The sequence below is a fragment of the Protopterus annectens genome, chromosome 13.part0 (assembly GCF_019279795.1).
Source record: "Protopterus annectens isolate FY-2018-M chromosome 13.part0, PAN1.0, whole genome shotgun sequence".
Classification (NCBI taxonomy): Eukaryota; Metazoa; Chordata; order Ceratodontiformes; family Protopteridae; genus Protopterus; species Protopterus annectens.
This window is the reverse complement of record NC_056747.1, coordinates 14,537,003-14,555,160: the sequence shown is the minus strand read 5'-3', so window position 1 is coordinate 14,555,160 and position 18,158 is coordinate 14,537,003. Positions and strand designations below refer to the sequence as shown.

General features: G+C 46.1%; 1 protein-coding gene across 1 annotated transcript in view; it reads right to left on the bottom strand.

Annotated features, from left to right (window-relative positions):
- Window positions 1-18,158, bottom strand: part of UBXN6 (UBX domain protein 6) — a 1,665,022-nt gene that overhangs the window by 185,566 nt on the left and 1,461,298 nt on the right. The window contains exon 9 of the mRNA XM_044090584.1: window positions 16,967-17,097. Coding sequence (XP_043946519.1) covers window positions 16,967-17,097 — 131 coding nt within the window. The remainder of the gene's footprint in view (window positions 1-16,966; window positions 17,098-18,158) is intronic.

Below are 18,158 nucleotides of genomic sequence, written 5' to 3'. Positions count from 1 at the left end.
TCGGCTCCCACTCGGCACTTGCTTTAGCTCGAGAACTCCTTTTACTCAGCCTCCGGAGGCAGCCCCATATCCCATGATGCCAAGGCGTAAGTACCTGTGATCTCGCTGCTTGTTGACAAAGGGCAATAACACCAAGCAGAAAAATACTTCCCAAAGGAAGAAGAAACTTACAGATGGAAAAGGACCAGGTCTGAATGGTCTTTAGCATAATAGTTTCTTATACAAGGTCTGTCCCGGCCAGGGACAGGGAGGGCGGGTCGCAAGAAAGAAGAAGCAGAGAAGACAATCCAATATGGAAACGCTATGGTAGGTACATAACTTCCCCTAATGTTGTTGTCAATCTCAGCCTTCATTCTACCTCTGCTTGTTGGGAACGCCCCTCAGCACCTCTATCCTGGGTGGCTCAATGGAACAAACTTCTGAGGACTGTAGAGCCAAAACTGGCTCTGTCCCTGGAGGCCAAGTCCAATTTGGTAATGGGAAAACAAAAGTGTGAGGGGAGGGCCCAAGTGGCCGCTGCACAATAGTGTCCAAAGGAAGTCTTAGGCCTGAAAAGCTGCAGAAGCTTTAGCTAAACTCCTGGTTGAATGTGCTTTAGGTTTTGGAGCACAGCTGTTTTCCCCTGGGAGCATGATATAGATTTCAGTGATGACCTAAGAAAGCCATCTGGACAAAGTCACTTTAGAAAACAGGAAGGCCTTTTTATTATCCGTGATAGGAAACAAAAAGTTGATCAGATTTTCTAAATTTTTTGTTCTGTCCAAATAATATCTGGAGCTTGACGGTGGATCGCCAAGATAATGGTAGCTTTGTTCAGCTCTATCTGAATAGTTAGGAAAAAAAATACAGGAGAGATCAATGGATTGATTCAGATTGTTCTTTGAAGTTTACCTTAGGTAAAAAGGATGGATTAGTTCTCAAAGATACTCTGTCTCTTGGTGAAAAATCAAATAGGGGTTCCAAACCGAAGCAGCTACATGAAGTTCAGACACCTCTCCTGGCAGATGTAATAGCCACTTCAGGAATAAAGTTTTCCAAGAAAGATATTTCAGGAACAAGAAACAGCTGGCTCAAGGGGGGAAGAATCAAGGGATGTCAAAGCACCTAAATTCTAGATCCCACTGAGGAGGAGAGGATTCCTGATTGAGTATTTTAGTAGAAAAATTTTCAAGAAGGCCCTGCAGAGCCTATGGGACATGTATTTATTATGATCTGCTATCCCGGCTATGAAAATTAGAAAATAGCAGCCAATTGAACTCTGACTGTGGGAAGAAGAGGAGCCTGCATGAAAAATCTCTGCTAAGAAGTCCAGAACTGCCTGAACAGGGCAGTAAAAAGGATCAATATTTTGGGCCTTAGCCCACAAGAGAAACGTTTCATTTGCTTGTAAATCTCCTGGTAGAGGATTTTAGTGAAGCTACAATGATGTCTCTAACTGGGTTAGAGATCAAAGGAAGCCTGGCTAACGAAGGAAGTGGAGCAACCATGCTGTGCGGTTGAGAAGGGATTGACCGTGCAGCTGACCTGGATTGGTGAATCAGGCAGATCTGGCACTGGGTCCAGATGCCACGGCTGCACCGCTACAAAAGGTGATGATGGAGGAACGGGAACCAAACTTGTCGAGGCCAGTAAGGGCAATGAGAATCAATTTGGCTCTCAAACGTAGCTTTCTGGATCACGCTGAGGGATCAGAGGAAATGGAGGGAAGGCATAAAGAAGTCCCCTGGGGCCAATCCTGGGTCAGAGCTGCCTCCTGTGGGGATGGCCTGATAGAGGGAAGAGGCTGAAGAAGTCTGACATTTGCTGTTTTGGGAGTAGCAAAAGATCGCAAATACGGACGGCACCCCATTCCAGAAAAATCTCTTCCGCCATAGATTGCTTGAGAGACCACTGCGTGGAGGCATGAGAATAGCTCTGCTCAATCTGTCCGCTATAATGTTGGTTTTCCTTCAGGGATATGCTGCTACCAGAAACTCATGAGAGGAGACGCCTTCATTGCCAAAGTCTGAGCGCTTCTCACACAAGGGTAGGACTTGGTTCCTACTCTGTTTGTTGATATATCAAACTACAGACATGTTGTCTGTGTGACTGCAATTGTCCCTTACGGGAAGAAAGTCGCTGAGGGCTTGCAACGCTAAAAGCACTGCTCTCATCTCCAGGACATTTATGTGCAGATGGTACTGCAACGGTTGCCACGCCCCATGAACCATCCTGCCCTGATAATGACCCCCCACCCATCAGGGAGGCATCCGGTGACAGTGGCTCTCGGGGACGGAGGTCCAACGCACCTGCCTTGGTGCACCTGAGACGATGTGATCCACCCAGCAAGGTGTTCTTTAGATGTTTGTGTCACCAGAATCTGGTGACGATTGGGAGTTGCTGGTATGACCACTGTGTGAACAGCATCCACTGAAGGAGGCGCATGCAGAATCGAGCCAGGGAAGAAGAGTAATGGCCGCATGAGACCTAATACCTTATAGAACCATTCTGGCCTGTACTTTCTTGCTGGCCAGAAATGATCCCGGATGACATGAGTCTGAATGTCTGAAACTCTTTGTTCTGTAAGGGTAGCTGACATCCTAACAGTATCTAAGTTTGCTTCTATGAAGGTAATATTAGACTGGCAGGGCTGCATAAGGATGACTTTTCGGGGTTGATTGAGATGCCAAATGAGAACAAAGGTCTATTGTGTAATCCCTGGCTTTGTATAAGCTGATGCCTGGTGGTGGCTGACAGGAGCCAGTCGCCGAAGGATACGGAAACACCTGAATCCTTGACGCCTCAGGTGAGCCGTGACTACCTCCTCCCCATGCATTTGGTGAACACTCTGGGGCTGTAGTGAGACCAAAGGGCATGGGCTCTGAACTGAAGTGACTGACCCCAGCCGAAGTTTAGTAGAAAAATCTCCTGGAGCTGCCTGTGAATTTTGATGTGATAGTATCGCCATTCCCGAAGATCTATTGAGCATCCAGTTGTCCTTCTGGTAAGAAGGGCAGAATTGACTGAAGAGTGAATTTCATCTCCGAATCTTGTCTTCCTGACAGACTTGTTGAGTTCAAGCTGAGATCCAATATTGTCTCCCCAGTCTCCCCGGCCTCGCTTTTGGGGACCAAAAGAACCTTTGAGTAGATTCCGGCTCTGAATGGTCTATTGTAACTGGCTGAATGGCTCTCTTTTTGCAGTAGTTTTGCGATTTCTAACTCTGCAATGTCCCTTTAGACCGGTGGTAAAGCATCTGGAAGGGAACTTGAGGGAAGGACTTTCCTCGAAAGGAATTATGTAACCCTTTTGGATATGATCCACTGTACCCATCTGTCTTGGAGTGAGGGAATGCCAGGCTTCTGGGTACAGTGATATCTTCTCCCACTGCCTCCCAAGGAGGGGACATTGGCCGGGCAACACCTCAGGGATGCTGAAAGGTGGGCTTATCAGAGAGAGGCTCTCTGTTTCCTGGTTCTTCGGACCCCTTCTGCTCTCTAGAGCGGCGCCTGTTGTTGTTACCACCTCTGCCTCTAGGGTAAACTGACCACGTGAATCCGGGCGTGACTCCTTGGGATTTACGAAACCATTATTTTCCTTCCCACCCTTCTGTCCTTTGGGATAAGGCTGGGCCTAGAAGGGGTGGAAAACGGACTCCAACAGCAGAAAGAGTCTTGCCAGTCCTGCTCACACCTGGTCAAGGTTTCCTTCACCTGAGGGCCAAACAAAGCTGACTCCATCAAAGGGAGAATTTGTGAAGGAATTTTTCCGCTTTAAAGGGATCCTCGTTAGAAATCACATAGCCGCATCCAGGCTTGGCGCCTAAGAGCCACACCTGTGCTCGGCGGCGTGTTTACCGCTCTTCGCCCATCCGTGAAAAGCATAAGATATTAGCCGCATGGAGGAGTTAGCAATGGAATTGAGGGTTCCTAGCCGCGTAAGCAATCTTTCTGAGCCCCTGCAGCTGTAGGATCCTGAACTACTTCTCCCAGCTCCTTCAGGATATCTCTTTGGAGTCTGGGTGAAGGACATAGGTAATTCAGCCAACGCGATAGCAAAGGTCGCTGAGGAAAAACATCCGGGCTACTACCGTGTATCCATCCATGGTCCTAGAGTCCTTATATTAGAGGATGGACGGCACGGAAGGATCTGCAAGTTCCTTTTGTGGCCGCAGCCACCACCTCATGGCATCACGCGGACACCCTTGTAAGGAATTGTTTGTCACTAGGGGCAGTGATAAATTTAGAAGGGCCTCCTAGGGACTGGCTCTCAGAGTCAGGGGAGCCGCTCCACTTCTCGCGGGCAATAACCTGCATAGGGGTCGAAGGCGGAGACACCCAGGAGGTGGAGGGCCGAGATCCAAACGCCTCTAGGTATACTTGGACTCATCCTCAGAGGGATTGTTGGTGGGCCAGTTTCCCTCTGTTTCGTAGAAGTTCTAGGATGTCTGAGAAGGAGACATCCTCAGAGGGGATCTAGGGATCCCTCTGACTCCATCAAAGTCAGTATCCAAGCTATGACAGACTCGGGAGTCTACATGCCTTCTACAAGTCCTTCTTCCTAGGAGGATCTCCCTAAACATCAGGAGAATCCTCGAAGAGGGGAAATTCCCAATGGGGAAACCTGAGGCGGAGGATCTCTGGGTCCTGTAGCAAGAGAAGTGGCAGAGATGTCAACAGGTACTATAGAGGAGGAGCTACGGAACAGACTGCTGACTGATACCAGTGGCCAGTACACTCTTCATCACCTCAATGCTCCTCCCAGGCAGGTCCGAGAGAACCCGCCCAAGAGCTAGGAACTCCAGGGACCACCGAAAGGGAAGTCTCCGAGGTAGATGTCGGAGCCGAAATTACCAAGGTCGAGGCTCCATGGGAAGAGGTTGCTGGCTCGACAAGGGTCCGATGCCACTCACCCTCGGAGGAGACCTGCTACATGGAAGCCCGACCACCGAATCCTCTAAGGAAGAGGAGATAAGAGGAGGCTGAAGGAACAGAAGGGGTATCCGCCTCCAGCCGTAGCAGTAACCATGCCCGAAGACTCCAACCCAAGCTCTGGGGTAGAGTTGAAGGAGGAACTGTAACGGGTGTGGACCAACAGTCGCCTGCTGGAGACGGACTGTGTAACATTTGGGCCAGTACCTGTGACTTGAGTAATCTACTGACCACTCTCTAGGTCATGATCTGACAACCTGGATGACCTTGAAGATCGGGCTCCATGGCCCGCCCGAGCAGAAGAGGTGAAGCCGAGCCGAAGTATCGCTCCAAGGAAGGAGACCTCGACCTCTTCCTGAATGAGCCATCGGAGCCGATACTACAGATCCTGTCGGCGCCGACTTCTCGAGCCGACAGAACGTTCGATGTATCGGCTCCAGCCGGAGCCGGATACAGCCACCAGTAACGTGTCGGAGCCATCGTTTTACACCGATGCCTGTGCTACATGGGTGTCGGAACCGATCGGAGTTTACATCGGCGTATTATAGATTCGCACCGAGCCATCGGTGCCGCAAAGCTTTGTCAAGCTGGTGAATCGGCTCCAGCCGAGCTGATCTCACTCAGTACGAAGTCGGAGCCGAGGCCGCAGGCTTAGATACAGAAGCCTGGGCCTTGGCAGGTTTTGTTGATTTTGGTGGAGCTTAATTTAGCCGAGAGCCCCGCCATAGAAGGCCCCTAAGAAATCAACTTATTACGCTTCCTCCTGCAGGACTCCCTCTGGCTGAAGGAGGACAAATAGCACAGGAGTCCTGCAGGTGAAGAGGGCTCCAGACACAGGTAGTAAGAGTGGTGACCGCCTGTCAGAGACATCTTCTGACAGCACGAGTCACACTTCTTAAAACCTGAGACTCCTCTCCTTAGACATGGTGCCAAAAAACACAACACACAGACACACCAGTACAAAATTAAATTAAACAAAATACCAAGAGGTATTCTATAAAAACCAACACACACACCCTAACAGGAGGGGATGGGATAGGAAAATTGACTAACAACAAAAAATTAAAAGAGACAGGGAATTTCTCTGTCAGAAAGGGCAGAAAAAATAAATTTAAACTATCAATAAATTCAGTTTTAGACTCAAAAAGGGGCTTGAAAATCACAAATGTGAACAACTTACCAGGAGCTGGTAAAAAGAAGACCTCCTAAGTTTAAGCGCAAATCGAGATTCTGGGTACTTACCGCCTTGCATCATGGGATATGGGGCTGCCTCGCGAGCTGGTAAAAGGGGAGTTCTCGAAGCTAAAGTTGGGTACTTAGCCGGAGCCGAGGATCGGCTCCGAACCCAACAAGCAAGTAATGAGTTAGCTTAGATTGACAACTTAACATCCATTGTTTTACAGTGCTGGAAAGCTTTTTGTAAGAGAATGAAGTTCGGCTTGGGATGTGGCTGAACAAATTATAGTAGAGTCATCTGCATATTGAATGCAGGTAGACAGTGGAGTGGATAGATGAAGGTCATTTATAAAAATGGAAAACAGTAGAGGGCCTAATATGGAGCCCTGAGGAACACCTAGTGAGATAGGAAGGAGATTCGAAAGATGATTTTGCCAGAGGGCTGCCTGTTGTCTGTTTTCAAGGTAGGATGTAAACCAGTTTATAGCAAGAGTGTCAAGTGAGAGGGACTTCAATATATATAGGAGGAGTTGGTGATTAACCATGTCGAAGGCTTTAGATAGGTCAACAAAGATACATCAGGGATACACCATCTAAGATAAAGTAACTATACATGCAAGAGGGATAAGTTTAGGGTTAAGTAGGCAACTGCAAGCAAAGGGTAATATATCATCAAAACATAACTACGGGCTGTGTAGATGCTGCTAGGGAACATGCTAGTGAAAGTAATTCATAGTGTGGCTCACTGCATAATCAATGGCATGTGTAGGCATCAGCAGTGACACTAAGCTCACAGTGCGCTCAATCAATGGCACGTAAGCATTCAGTAGTGACACTAAGTAGTTCACAGTGTGGCTCACTGCATAATCAATGGCACGTGTAAGCATTAGTAGTGACACGAAGCTCACAGTGTGGATCATAATCAATGAAGCATTAGTAGTGACACTAAGCTCACAGTGTGGATCATAATCAATAGCATGTGTAAGCATTAGTAGTGACACTAAGCTCACAGTGTGGATCATAATCAATGGCACGTGTAAGCATTAGTAGTGACACGGCTCACAGTGTGGATCATAATCAAAGGCACGCAAGTTACATTAGTAGTGACACGAAGCTCACAGTGTGGATCATAATCAATGGCATGTGTAAGCATTAGTAGTGACACTAAGCTCACAGTGTGGATCATAATCAATGGCACGTAAGCATTAGTAGTGACACTAAGCTCACAGTGTGGATCATAATCAATGGTAAGCATTAGTAGTGACACTAAGCTCACAGTGTGGATCATAATCAATGGCACGTAAGCATTAGTAGTGACACGGCTCACAGTGTGGATCATAATCAAAGGCACGCGGTAAGCATTAGTAGTGACAAGGCTCACAGTGTGGATCATAATCAATGGCACGCAAAGCATTAGTAGTGACACTAAGCTCACAGTGTGGATCATAATCAATGGCACGTAAGCATTAGTAGTGACACTAAGCTCACAGTGTGGATCATAATCAATGGCACGTAAGCATTAGTAGTGACACTAAGCTCACAGTGTGGATCATAATCAATGGCACGCAAGCATTAGTAGTGACACTAAGCTCACAGTGTGGATCATAATCAATGGCACGCGCATTAGTAGTGACACTAAGCTCACAGTGTGGATCATAATCAATGGCACGTAAGCTAGTAGTGACACTAAGCTCACAGTGTGGATCATAATCAATGGCACGTGTAAGCATTCAGTAGTGACACTAAGCTCACAGTGTGGATCACAATCAATGGCATGTGTAAGCATTAGTAGTGACACTAAACAGTGGGAAATTTGTAAAAAATGGGGGCTTCTAAGGGGCTCAGAGAAAACTGTCCGGGGGGCTAGTAAAAATGTAGGGGGTTTTCCCAGGGATAGGGGCGTTGACTATCCAGAAAGAGCAGATAGATTGCTTGAGAGACCACTCGTGAGGCATGAGAATAGCTCTGCTCAATCTGTCCGCTATAATGTTGGTTTTACCAGGGATATGCGTTGCTACCAGAAACCGATGAGAGGAGATCGCCCATTGCCAAAGTCTGAGCGCTTCTCGACACAAGGGGTAGGACTTGGTTCCGCCCTGTTTGTTGATATACCAAACTACAGACATGTTGTCTGTGTGGACTGCAATTGTCCCTACGGGAAGAAAGTCGTTGAGGGCTTGCAACGTTAAAAGCACTGCTCTCATCTCCAGGACATTTATGTGCAGATGGTACTCGAGCAGTTGCCACGCCCCATGAACCATCCTGCCCTGATAATGACCCCCACCCGATCAGGGAGGCATCCGTGGTGACAGTGGCTATCGGGGACGGAGGTACAAAGCACCTGCCTTGGTGAACCTGAGACGATGTGATCCACCAAGCAAGATGTTCTTTGCATGTTTGTGTCACCAGAATCTGGTGACGCATTGGGAGTTGCTGGTATGACCACTGTGTGAACAGCATCCACTGAAGGAGGCGCATGTAGAATCGAGCCAGGGAAGAAGAGTAATGGCCGCAGCCATGAGACCTAATACCTTTAGAACCATTCTGGCCTGTACTTTCTTGCTGGCCAGAATGATCCTGACATGAGTCTGAATGTCTGAAACTCTTTGTTCTGTAAGGGTAGCTGACATCCGAACAGTATCTAAGTTTGCCTATGAAGGTAATAGACTGGCAGGGCGATAAGGATGACTTTTCAAGTTGATTGAGATGCCTAAATGAGAACAAAGGTCTATTGTGTAATCCCTGGCTTGTATAAGCTGATGCCTGGTGGTGGCTGACAGGAGCCAGTCGTCGAGATACGGAAACACCTGGAATCCTTGACGTCTCAGGTGAGCCGTGACCACTGCCATGCATTTGGTGAACACTCTGGGGCTGTAGTGAGACCAAAGGGCAGGGCTCTGAACTGGAAGTGACTGGACCCCAGCCGAAGCGGAGAAATCTCCTGGAGCGTCTGTGAATTTTGATGTGATAGTACGCGTCCTGAAGATCTATTGAGCACATCCAGTTGTCCTTCTGTAAGAAGGGCAGAATTGACTGAAGAGTGACCATTCGAATCTTGTCTTCCTGACAGACTTGTTGAGTCTGCTGAGATCCAATATTGGTCTCCAGTCTCCCGTCTTTTGGGGACCAAAAGAACCTTGAGTAGATTCCGGCTCTGAATGGTCTATTGTAACTGGCTGAATGGCTCTTTTTGCAGTAGTTTTGCGATTTCTAACTCTGCAATGTCCCTTAGACCGGTGGTACATCTGGAAGGGAACTTGAGGGGAAGGGACTTTCCTCGAAAGGAATTATGTAACCCTTGGATATGATCGACTGTACCCATCTGTCTTGAGTGAGGGAATGCCAGGCTTCTGGGTACAGTGATAATCTTCCCCGACTGCCTCCAAGGAGGGACAGCCGGGCAACACCTCAGGGATGCTGAAAGGGCTTATCAGAGAGAGGCTCCCTGTTTCCCTGGTTCTTCGACCCCTCTGCCTCTAGAGCGGCGTCTGTTGTTGTTACCCCTCTGCCTCTAGGGTAAACTGACCACGTGAATCGGCGTGACTCCTTGGGATTTACGGAACCACATCTTCCCACCCTTCTGTCCTTTGGGATAAGGCCTAGAAGGGTGGAAAACGGACTCCAACAGCAGAAAGAGTCTTGCCGTCCTGCTCACACCTGGTCAAGGTTTCCTTCACCTGAGGGCCAAACAAAGCTGACCCATCAAAGGGAGAATTTGTGAAGGACGCCTTAAAACGATCCGCAAAATCACATAGCCGCATCCAGGCTTGGCGTCTAAGAGCCACACCTGTGCCTGCGGCTCTACTCGCTCCATCCGCAGCATAAGATATCAGCCGCATGGAGGAGTTAGCAATGGAATTGAAGGTTCCTAGCTGCGAAGCAATCTTTTCTTGAGCCCCTGCAGCTGTAGGATCCTGAACTACTTCTCCCAGCTCCTTCAGGATATCTCTTTGGAGTCTGGTGAAGTGACATAGGTAATTCAGCGAACGCATAGCAAAGGTCGCTGAGGAAAACATCCGCCACCATACCTATCCATGGTCCTAGAGTCCTTATTAGGAGGATGGACGGCACGGAAGGATCTGCAAGTTCCTTTTTGGTGGCCGCAGCCACCACCATGGCATCAGCGGGACACCCTTGGTAAGGAATTGTTTGTCACTAGGGCAGTGATAAATTTAGAAGGCCTCCTAGGGACTGGCTCTACAGAGTCAGGAGCTGCCCACGCCTTTTGCAATAACCTGCATAAGGGGGTCGAAGGCGGAGACACCCAGGAGGTGGAGGGTCGAGATCCAAACGCCTCTAGGTATACTGACTCATCCTCAGAGGGATTGTTGGTGGGCCAGTTTCCCTCTGTTTCAAGTTCTAGGATGTCTGAGAAGGAGACATCCTCAGAGGGGATCTAGGGATCCCTCTGACTCATCAAAGTCAGTATCCAGTGACAGACTCGGGAGTCTACATGCTTCCTCTTACAAGTCCTCTTCCTAGGAGGATCTCCCGAAACATCAGGAGAATCCTCGGAAGAGGGGAAATTCCCAATGCGGAAACCTGAGGCGGAGGATCTTTGGGTCCTGTAGCAAGAGAAGTGGCAGAGATGTCAACAGGTACTATAGAGGGAGGAGCTACGGGAACAGACTGCTGACTGATACCAGTGGCCAGTACACTCTTCATCACCTCGAATGCTCCCCTCCCAGGCAGGTCCGAGAGAACCCGCTCCGAAGAGCTAGGAACTCCAGGGACCACCGAAAGGGAAGTCTCCGAGGCAGATGTCGGAGCCGAGCTCACCAAGGCCGAGGCTCCAAGGGGAAGAGCGGCTCGGACAAGGGTCCGATGTCACTCACACCCTCGGAGGAGACCATGGAAGCCCGACCACCGAATCCCTCTAAAGAAGAGGAGATAAGAGTAGAGGCTGAAGGAACAGAATGGGGTACCCGTCCTCCAGCCGTAGCAGTAACCATGCCCGAAGACTCCAACTCCAAGCTCAGGGGTAGAGTTGAAGGAGGAACTGTAACGGGGTGTGGACCAACAGTCGTCTGCTGAGACGGACTGTGTAACATTTGGGCCAGTACCTGTGACTTGAGTAATCTACTGACCACTCTCTCTAGGTCATGATCTGACAACCTGGATGACCTTGAAGATCGGCTCCGATGGCTCCGTTCCGATAGAAGAGGTGAAGCCGAGCCGAAAGTATCGGCTCCAAGGAAGGAGACCTCGACCTCTTCCTGGAATGAGCCATCGGAGCCGATACTACAGATCCTGTCGGAGCCGACTTCCCGGAGCCGACAGAACGTCTCGATGTATCGGCTCCAGCCGGAGCCGATACAGCCACCAAAGTAACGGTGTCGGAGCCGATCGGGCCGACACCGATGCCTGTGCCACATGGGTGTCGGAACCGATCGGAGCCGACATCGGTGGACAATACAGATTCGGCACCGATAGCCATCGGTGCCGAAGCTTTGTCAAGCCAGAATCGGCTCCAGCGGAGCCGATCTCGACTCAATGCAGTCGGGCCGAGGCCGCAGGCTTAGATACAGAAGCCTGGGCCTTGGCAGGTTTTGTTGATTTTGGTGGAGCCGACTTAGCCGGAGAGCCCTCCGCAGAAGGCCCCTAAGAATTAACTTATTGTCTCTCCTGCAGGACTCTCTGGCTGAAGGAGTGACAAATAGCACAGGAGTCCTGCAGGTGAAGAGGGCCCAGACAATACAGGCAAGAAGTGTGACCGTCTGTCAGAGACATCTTCTGACAGCACGAGTCACACTTCTTAAAACCTGAGACCCTCTCCTTAGACATGGTGCCGAAAAACACAACACACAGACACACCAGTCAAAATTAAATTAAACAAAATACCAAGAGGTATTCTATAAAACCAACACACACACCCTAACAGGAGGGGATGGGATAGGAAAATTGACTAACAAAAATTAAAAGAGACAGGAATTTCTGTCAGAAAGGGCAGAAAAATAAATAAATTTAAACTATCAATAAAATAGTTTTAGACTAAAAGGGGCTTGAAAAATCACAAATGTGAACAACTTACCAGGAGCTGGTAAAAAGAAGACCTCCTAAGCGAAGCGGCAAACGAGATCTGGGTACTTACCGCCTTGCATCATGGGATATGGGGCTGCCTCGAGCTGGTAAAAGGAGTTCTCGAGCTAAAGCAAGTGCCGAGTCGGAGCCGAGGATCGGCTCCGAACCCAACAAGCAAGAATGAAGGCGAGATTGACAACTTAACATCCATTGTTTTACAGTGCTGAAAGCTTTTTGTGTAAGAGAATGAAGTTCGGTCTGGGATGTGGCTGAACAAATTATAGTAGAGTCATCTGCATATTGAATGCAGGTAGACAGTGGAGTGGATAGATGAAGGTCATTTATAAAAATGGAAAACAGTAGAGGGCCTAATATGGAGCCCTGAGGAACACCTAGTGAGATAGGAAGGAGATTCGAAAGATGATTTTGCCAGAGGGCTGCCTGTTGTCTGTTTTCAAGGTAGGATGTAAACCAGTTTATAGCAAGAGTGTCAAGTGAGAGGGACTTCAATATATATAGGAGGAGTTGGTGATTAACCATGTCGAAGGCTTTAGATAGGTCAACAAAGATACATCAGGGATACACCATCTAAGATAAAGTAACTATACATGCAAGAGGGATAAGTTTAGGGTTAAGTAGGCAACTGCAAGCAAAGGGTAATATATCATCAAAACATAACTACGGGCTGTGTAGATGCTGCTAGGGAACATGCTAGTGAAAGTAATTCATAGTGTGGCTCACTGCATAATCAATGGCATGTGTAGGCATCAGCAGTGACACTAAGCTCACAGTGCGGCTCATAATCAATGGCACGTGTAAGCATTCAGTAGTGACACTAAGTAGTTCACAGTGTGGCTCACTGCATAATCAATGGCACGTGTAAGCATTAGTAGTGACACGAAGCTCACAGTGTGGATCATAATCAATGGCATGTGTAAGCATTAGTAGTGACACTAAGCTCACAGTGTGGATCATAATCAATAGCATGTGTAAGCATTAGTAGTGACACTAAGCTCACAGTGTGGATCATAATCAATGGCACGTGTAAGCATTAGTAGTGACACGAAGCTCACAGTGTGGATCATAATCAAAGGCACGTGTAAGCATTAGTAGTGACACGAAGCTCACAGTGTGGATCATAATCAATGGCATGTGTAAGCATTAGTAGTGACACTAAGCTCACAGTGTGGATCATAATCAATGGCACGTGTAAGCATTAGTAGTGACACTAAGCTCACAGTGTGGATCATAATCAATGGCACGTGTAAGCATTAGTAGTGACACTAAGCTCACAGTGTGGATCATAATCAATGGCACGTGTAAGCATTAGTAGTGACACGAAGCTCACAGTGTGGATCATAATCAAAGGCACGTGTAAGCATTAGTAGTGACACGAAGCTCACAGTGTGGATCATAATCAATGGCACGTGTAAGCATTAGTAGTGACACTAAGCTCACAGTGTGGATCATAATCAATGGCACGTGTAAGCATTAGTAGTGACACTAAGCTCACAGTGTGGATCATAATCAATGGCACGTAAGCATTAGTAGTGACACTAAGCTCACAGTGTGGATCATAATCAATGGCACGTAAGCATTAGTAGTGACACTAAGCTCACAGTGTGGATCATAATCAATGGCACGTGTAAGCATTAGTAGTGACACTAAGCTCACAGTGTGGATCATAATCAATGGCACGTGTAAGCATTAGTAGTGACACTAAGCTCACAGTGTGGATCATAATCAATGGCACGTGTAAGCATTCAGTAGTGACACTAAGCTCACAGTGTGGATCACAATCAATGGCATGTGTAAGCATTAGTAGTGACACTAAGCTCACAGTGTGGATCATAATCAATGGCACGTGTAAGCATTAGTAGTGACACTAAGCTCACAGTGTGGATCATAATCAAAGGCACGTGTAAGCATTAGTAGTGACACTAAGCTCACAGTGTGGATCATAATCAATGGCACGTGTAAGCATTCAGTAGTGACACTAAGCTCACAGTGTGGATCATAATCAATGGCACGTGTAAGCATTCAGTAGTGACACTAAGCTCACAGTGTGGATCATAATCAATGGCACGTGTAAGCATTAGTAGTGACACGAAGCTCACAGTGTGGATCATAATCAATGGCATGTGTAGGCATCAGCAGTGACACTAAGCTCACAGTGTGGCTCATAATCAATGGCACGTGTAAGCATTCAGTAGTGACACTAAGCTCACAGTGTGGATCATAATCAATGGCATGTGTAAGCATTAGTAGTGACACGAAGCTCACAGTGTGGATCATAATCAAAGGCACGTGTAAGCATTAGTAGTGACACTAAGCTCACAGTGTGGATCATAATCAATGGCATGTGTAGGCATCAGCAGTGACACTAAGCTCACAGTGTGGCTCATAATCAATGGCACGTGTAAGCATTCAGTAGTGACACTAAGTAGTTCACAGTGTGGCTCACTGCATAATCAATGGCATGTGTAAGCATCAGTAGTGACACTTAAGTAGTTCACAGTGTGGCTCATTGCATAATCAGTGGCACTTGTACATAGTAGTGACACTAAGTAGTTTACAGTATGGCTCACTGCATAATCAATGGCACGTGTAAGCATTAGCAGTGACACTAAGTAGTTCACAGTGTGGCTCACTGCATAATCAATGGCACGTGTAAGCATTAGTAGTGACACTAAGTAGTTCACAGTGTGGCTCACTGCATAATCAATGGCATGTGTAAGCATTAGTAGTGACACTAAGCTCACAGTGTGGATCATAATCAATGGCATGTATAAGCATTAGTAGTGACACTAAGCTCACAGTGTGGATCATAATCAATGGCACGTGTAAGCATTAGTAGTGACACGAAGCTCACAGTGTGGATCATAATCAATGGCACGTGTAAGCATTAGTAGTGACACGAAGCTCACAGTGTGGATCATAATCAATGGCATGTGTAAGCATTAGTAGTGACACGAAGCTCACAGTGTGGATCATAATCAATGGCACGTGTAAGCATTAGTAGTGACACTAAGCTCACAGTGTGGATCATAATCAATGGCACGTAAGCATTAGTAGTGACACGAAGCTCACAGTGTGGATCATAATCAATGGCATGTGTAAGCATTAGTAGTGACACTAAGCTCACAGTGTGGATCATAATCAATGGCACGTGTAAGTATTAGTAGTGACACAAAGCTCACAGTGTGGATCATAATCAATGGCACGTGTAAGCATTAGTAGTGACACTAAGCTCACAGTGTGGATCATAATCAATGGCACGTGTAAGCATTAGTAGTGACACGAAGCTCACAGTGTGGATCATAATCAATGGCACGTGTAAGCATTAGTAGTGACACTAAGCTCACAGTATGGATCATAATCAATGGCACGTGTAAGCATTAGTAGTGACACTAAGCTCACAGTGTGGATCATAATCAAAGGCACATGTAAGCATTAGTAGTGACACTAAGCTCACAGTGTGGATCATAATCAATGGCACGTGTAAGCATTAGTAGTGACACGAAGCTCACAGTGTGGATCATAATCAAAGGCACGTGTAAGCATTAGTAGTGACACTCACTGAAAGGATTTGAGAGAGGGAAGAGGCAGGAGAACAGCTGAAAACATAATTGTCGAAGTGCCTGAAACTATGGCATCTCATTAAAATGGTGAGGAAACTCTGGGCCTTTCTAACTGTTTGACATATTTTGTGACACAAGAAAAAATGGCCGAATCACGCTAAATGCCGGTTTAAATGCACAGGGAAAACAGCAAGGAAAGGTCCCTACAATCTAAACAGCAGCAAACATACTGTGAACATACTGTTAGCAAACACATGCCCAGATTTAGTCTGGCCTAATTGTTCTTGCCCCAGAAAATAAACCAATAATCTAATTACAAGCAGAATCACTAAAACAGCTGAAACAGTACATGCTTAATCATGCCTAACATAAGCAAAGAGAAATAAATACAGCACTCAAGCAGTTTTAGGAATTAAGCAATAAAAACAGCAAAATAAAGTAAAATAAGAAACCATGTAAAGCCTTTTAGCCAAAATAGTAAAATAAATAAAATTATTTGGCTAGTAACGATTTGGCTATGAAATGGAGAGGTCAAGTCAGGCTTTGTCTGCTTGCAAATTTGTAGTTTTTCACTCAATGAATAGCAGCTCTGACAACTAGGGACAATGTGCATCAAAACTCCTCTTTAAGTAAACAGGGATAGCAGCAAGAGAGGCTCCCTAAAGCACTTGAACAAATAGCAGCACACAAGGAGTCACCCACTATGAAATGCATACCTGGAACCAACCTGGCCTCCCTTCTCCTGCCACCAGGAAACAAGCCAGCAATCTAAGACAGCAGGATCAGTAAAACAGCTGCAGATGGTAGGAACATTTCTTTCGTAAACATTCTTCTTACACTGTCATAAAATACCCAACACACATGTAAAACAGTGGAAACTTAATCCAGGAAGCCTGGAAAACACAAAATCATCTTCAGTACAAGTAGTTAAAAACAAAACAGTATAGCTTTACGTACACTGCTGTATTCACATGAAATATCCAGCTGTATACATACATGTTTTAAAACTGAATGCAAGGTAAAGCAAAACATCAGTTAATTCCAACACATGAACTCACTAATATTTTCTGCCCTTAGATATTTGTGGTGATGCATCAGTCTACAAATCATACAGTCTCATTATGTTAATATACAAAGCAGACATTGGAAAACAAACCCTTAAAAATGTTAAAATAAGTCAGCAAACAATTATCTGTGATGAAGAAAGTTTATATGTTTATGAGGTACTTGCACCAAGCTGCAAAGTACATGATAAAAGCAAGACATTTTTACCCTTACCCTGCAGAATATATTCATCAGGCAATCGGATACGTAGCAGGGTATAATTGTATTTTTTCATCTCTCGCTGCTCGTCTTTTTCACGCATGGCTTTTGTTCTCAGCATCATGCTTCTTTCTACTGCTTCTGTTCTACATGACAAAAAGTGAACAGTGTCGCGTAAGTGTTAAGAATAACACGCGCACCAGGTATTTTCACTTTCATAATACTCTTATTACTGTAGCACTAACTTGTGCTTCAAAACAGATTCATTTCATCACAAAATGCACTGCGTTTTTGCATCTTAGTCTTCTTTCCCAAGAAAAATCTCTGCTGAAATTACATTTTGAAACATTAAGATACAGAACTGAAAATCACATGAAGAATTCAAGGTGCTTGTCAAATCAGAACGATCCTGTAGTGCAGCAGAGTTTATCCTGCTAACAGTATTTGTTTTCCTTTTATGACCTCTTCATCCAAACCCAAAATGAAACCAGTGAACAGGCTTGAAATATGGAGGCCAGCTTTTCTGCATTCCAATAAAATACTGGCAATGAATGTTCATACAGATTTTAGTCTTCAGGTTTGCTATGGATTTTGTATTAACAGGTACTAACAATATAAGAAATAAGAGGTGTGACAGTGCAAAAGCAAAATCCTAAGAAGAGAAGAGTTTCAAAAGCTCTTTCTTTGGCAACAGAAATGTTCTGGAATTTAGAAGTATTTCCACAATCACACACTATATTCAAAGCACATTTAAATACATGACAAAGACTAGAAAATTAAAGTTACATACCGTAACAACAAGTCTGTGTTGTCTGCCTTCATCCTTTTTCAAAGGAAGTTTCATCACATCCAAATAGGATCCAACTCTGAACACTCTCAAACGTTCTATCCAAAGCTGATGCTCCTCACCTTACCCACATTCCCCTATAAAGAGTAAGTTACTTCAGATCAAGTTTGCCCACACCCTAAAATAAAAAAAGTTACACCCTACTACAAAAAAACAAACCCCACAAAGAAGAAAAAAGTATAGTTGTGTACCTACCATAAATGTAGATGTTCGAGTGTATTCACTGCTGCAGTCATTACACTTGGGGTTATCCTGTTGGCAGGCTACCCGCAGTCGGCCTGAATTCCAAAGTCCTGGTCCTGCGTTGGTTGCTGTTGCCTCTTCCCTGATGTCAGTGCACCAGGGGTATAAAAGATGCAG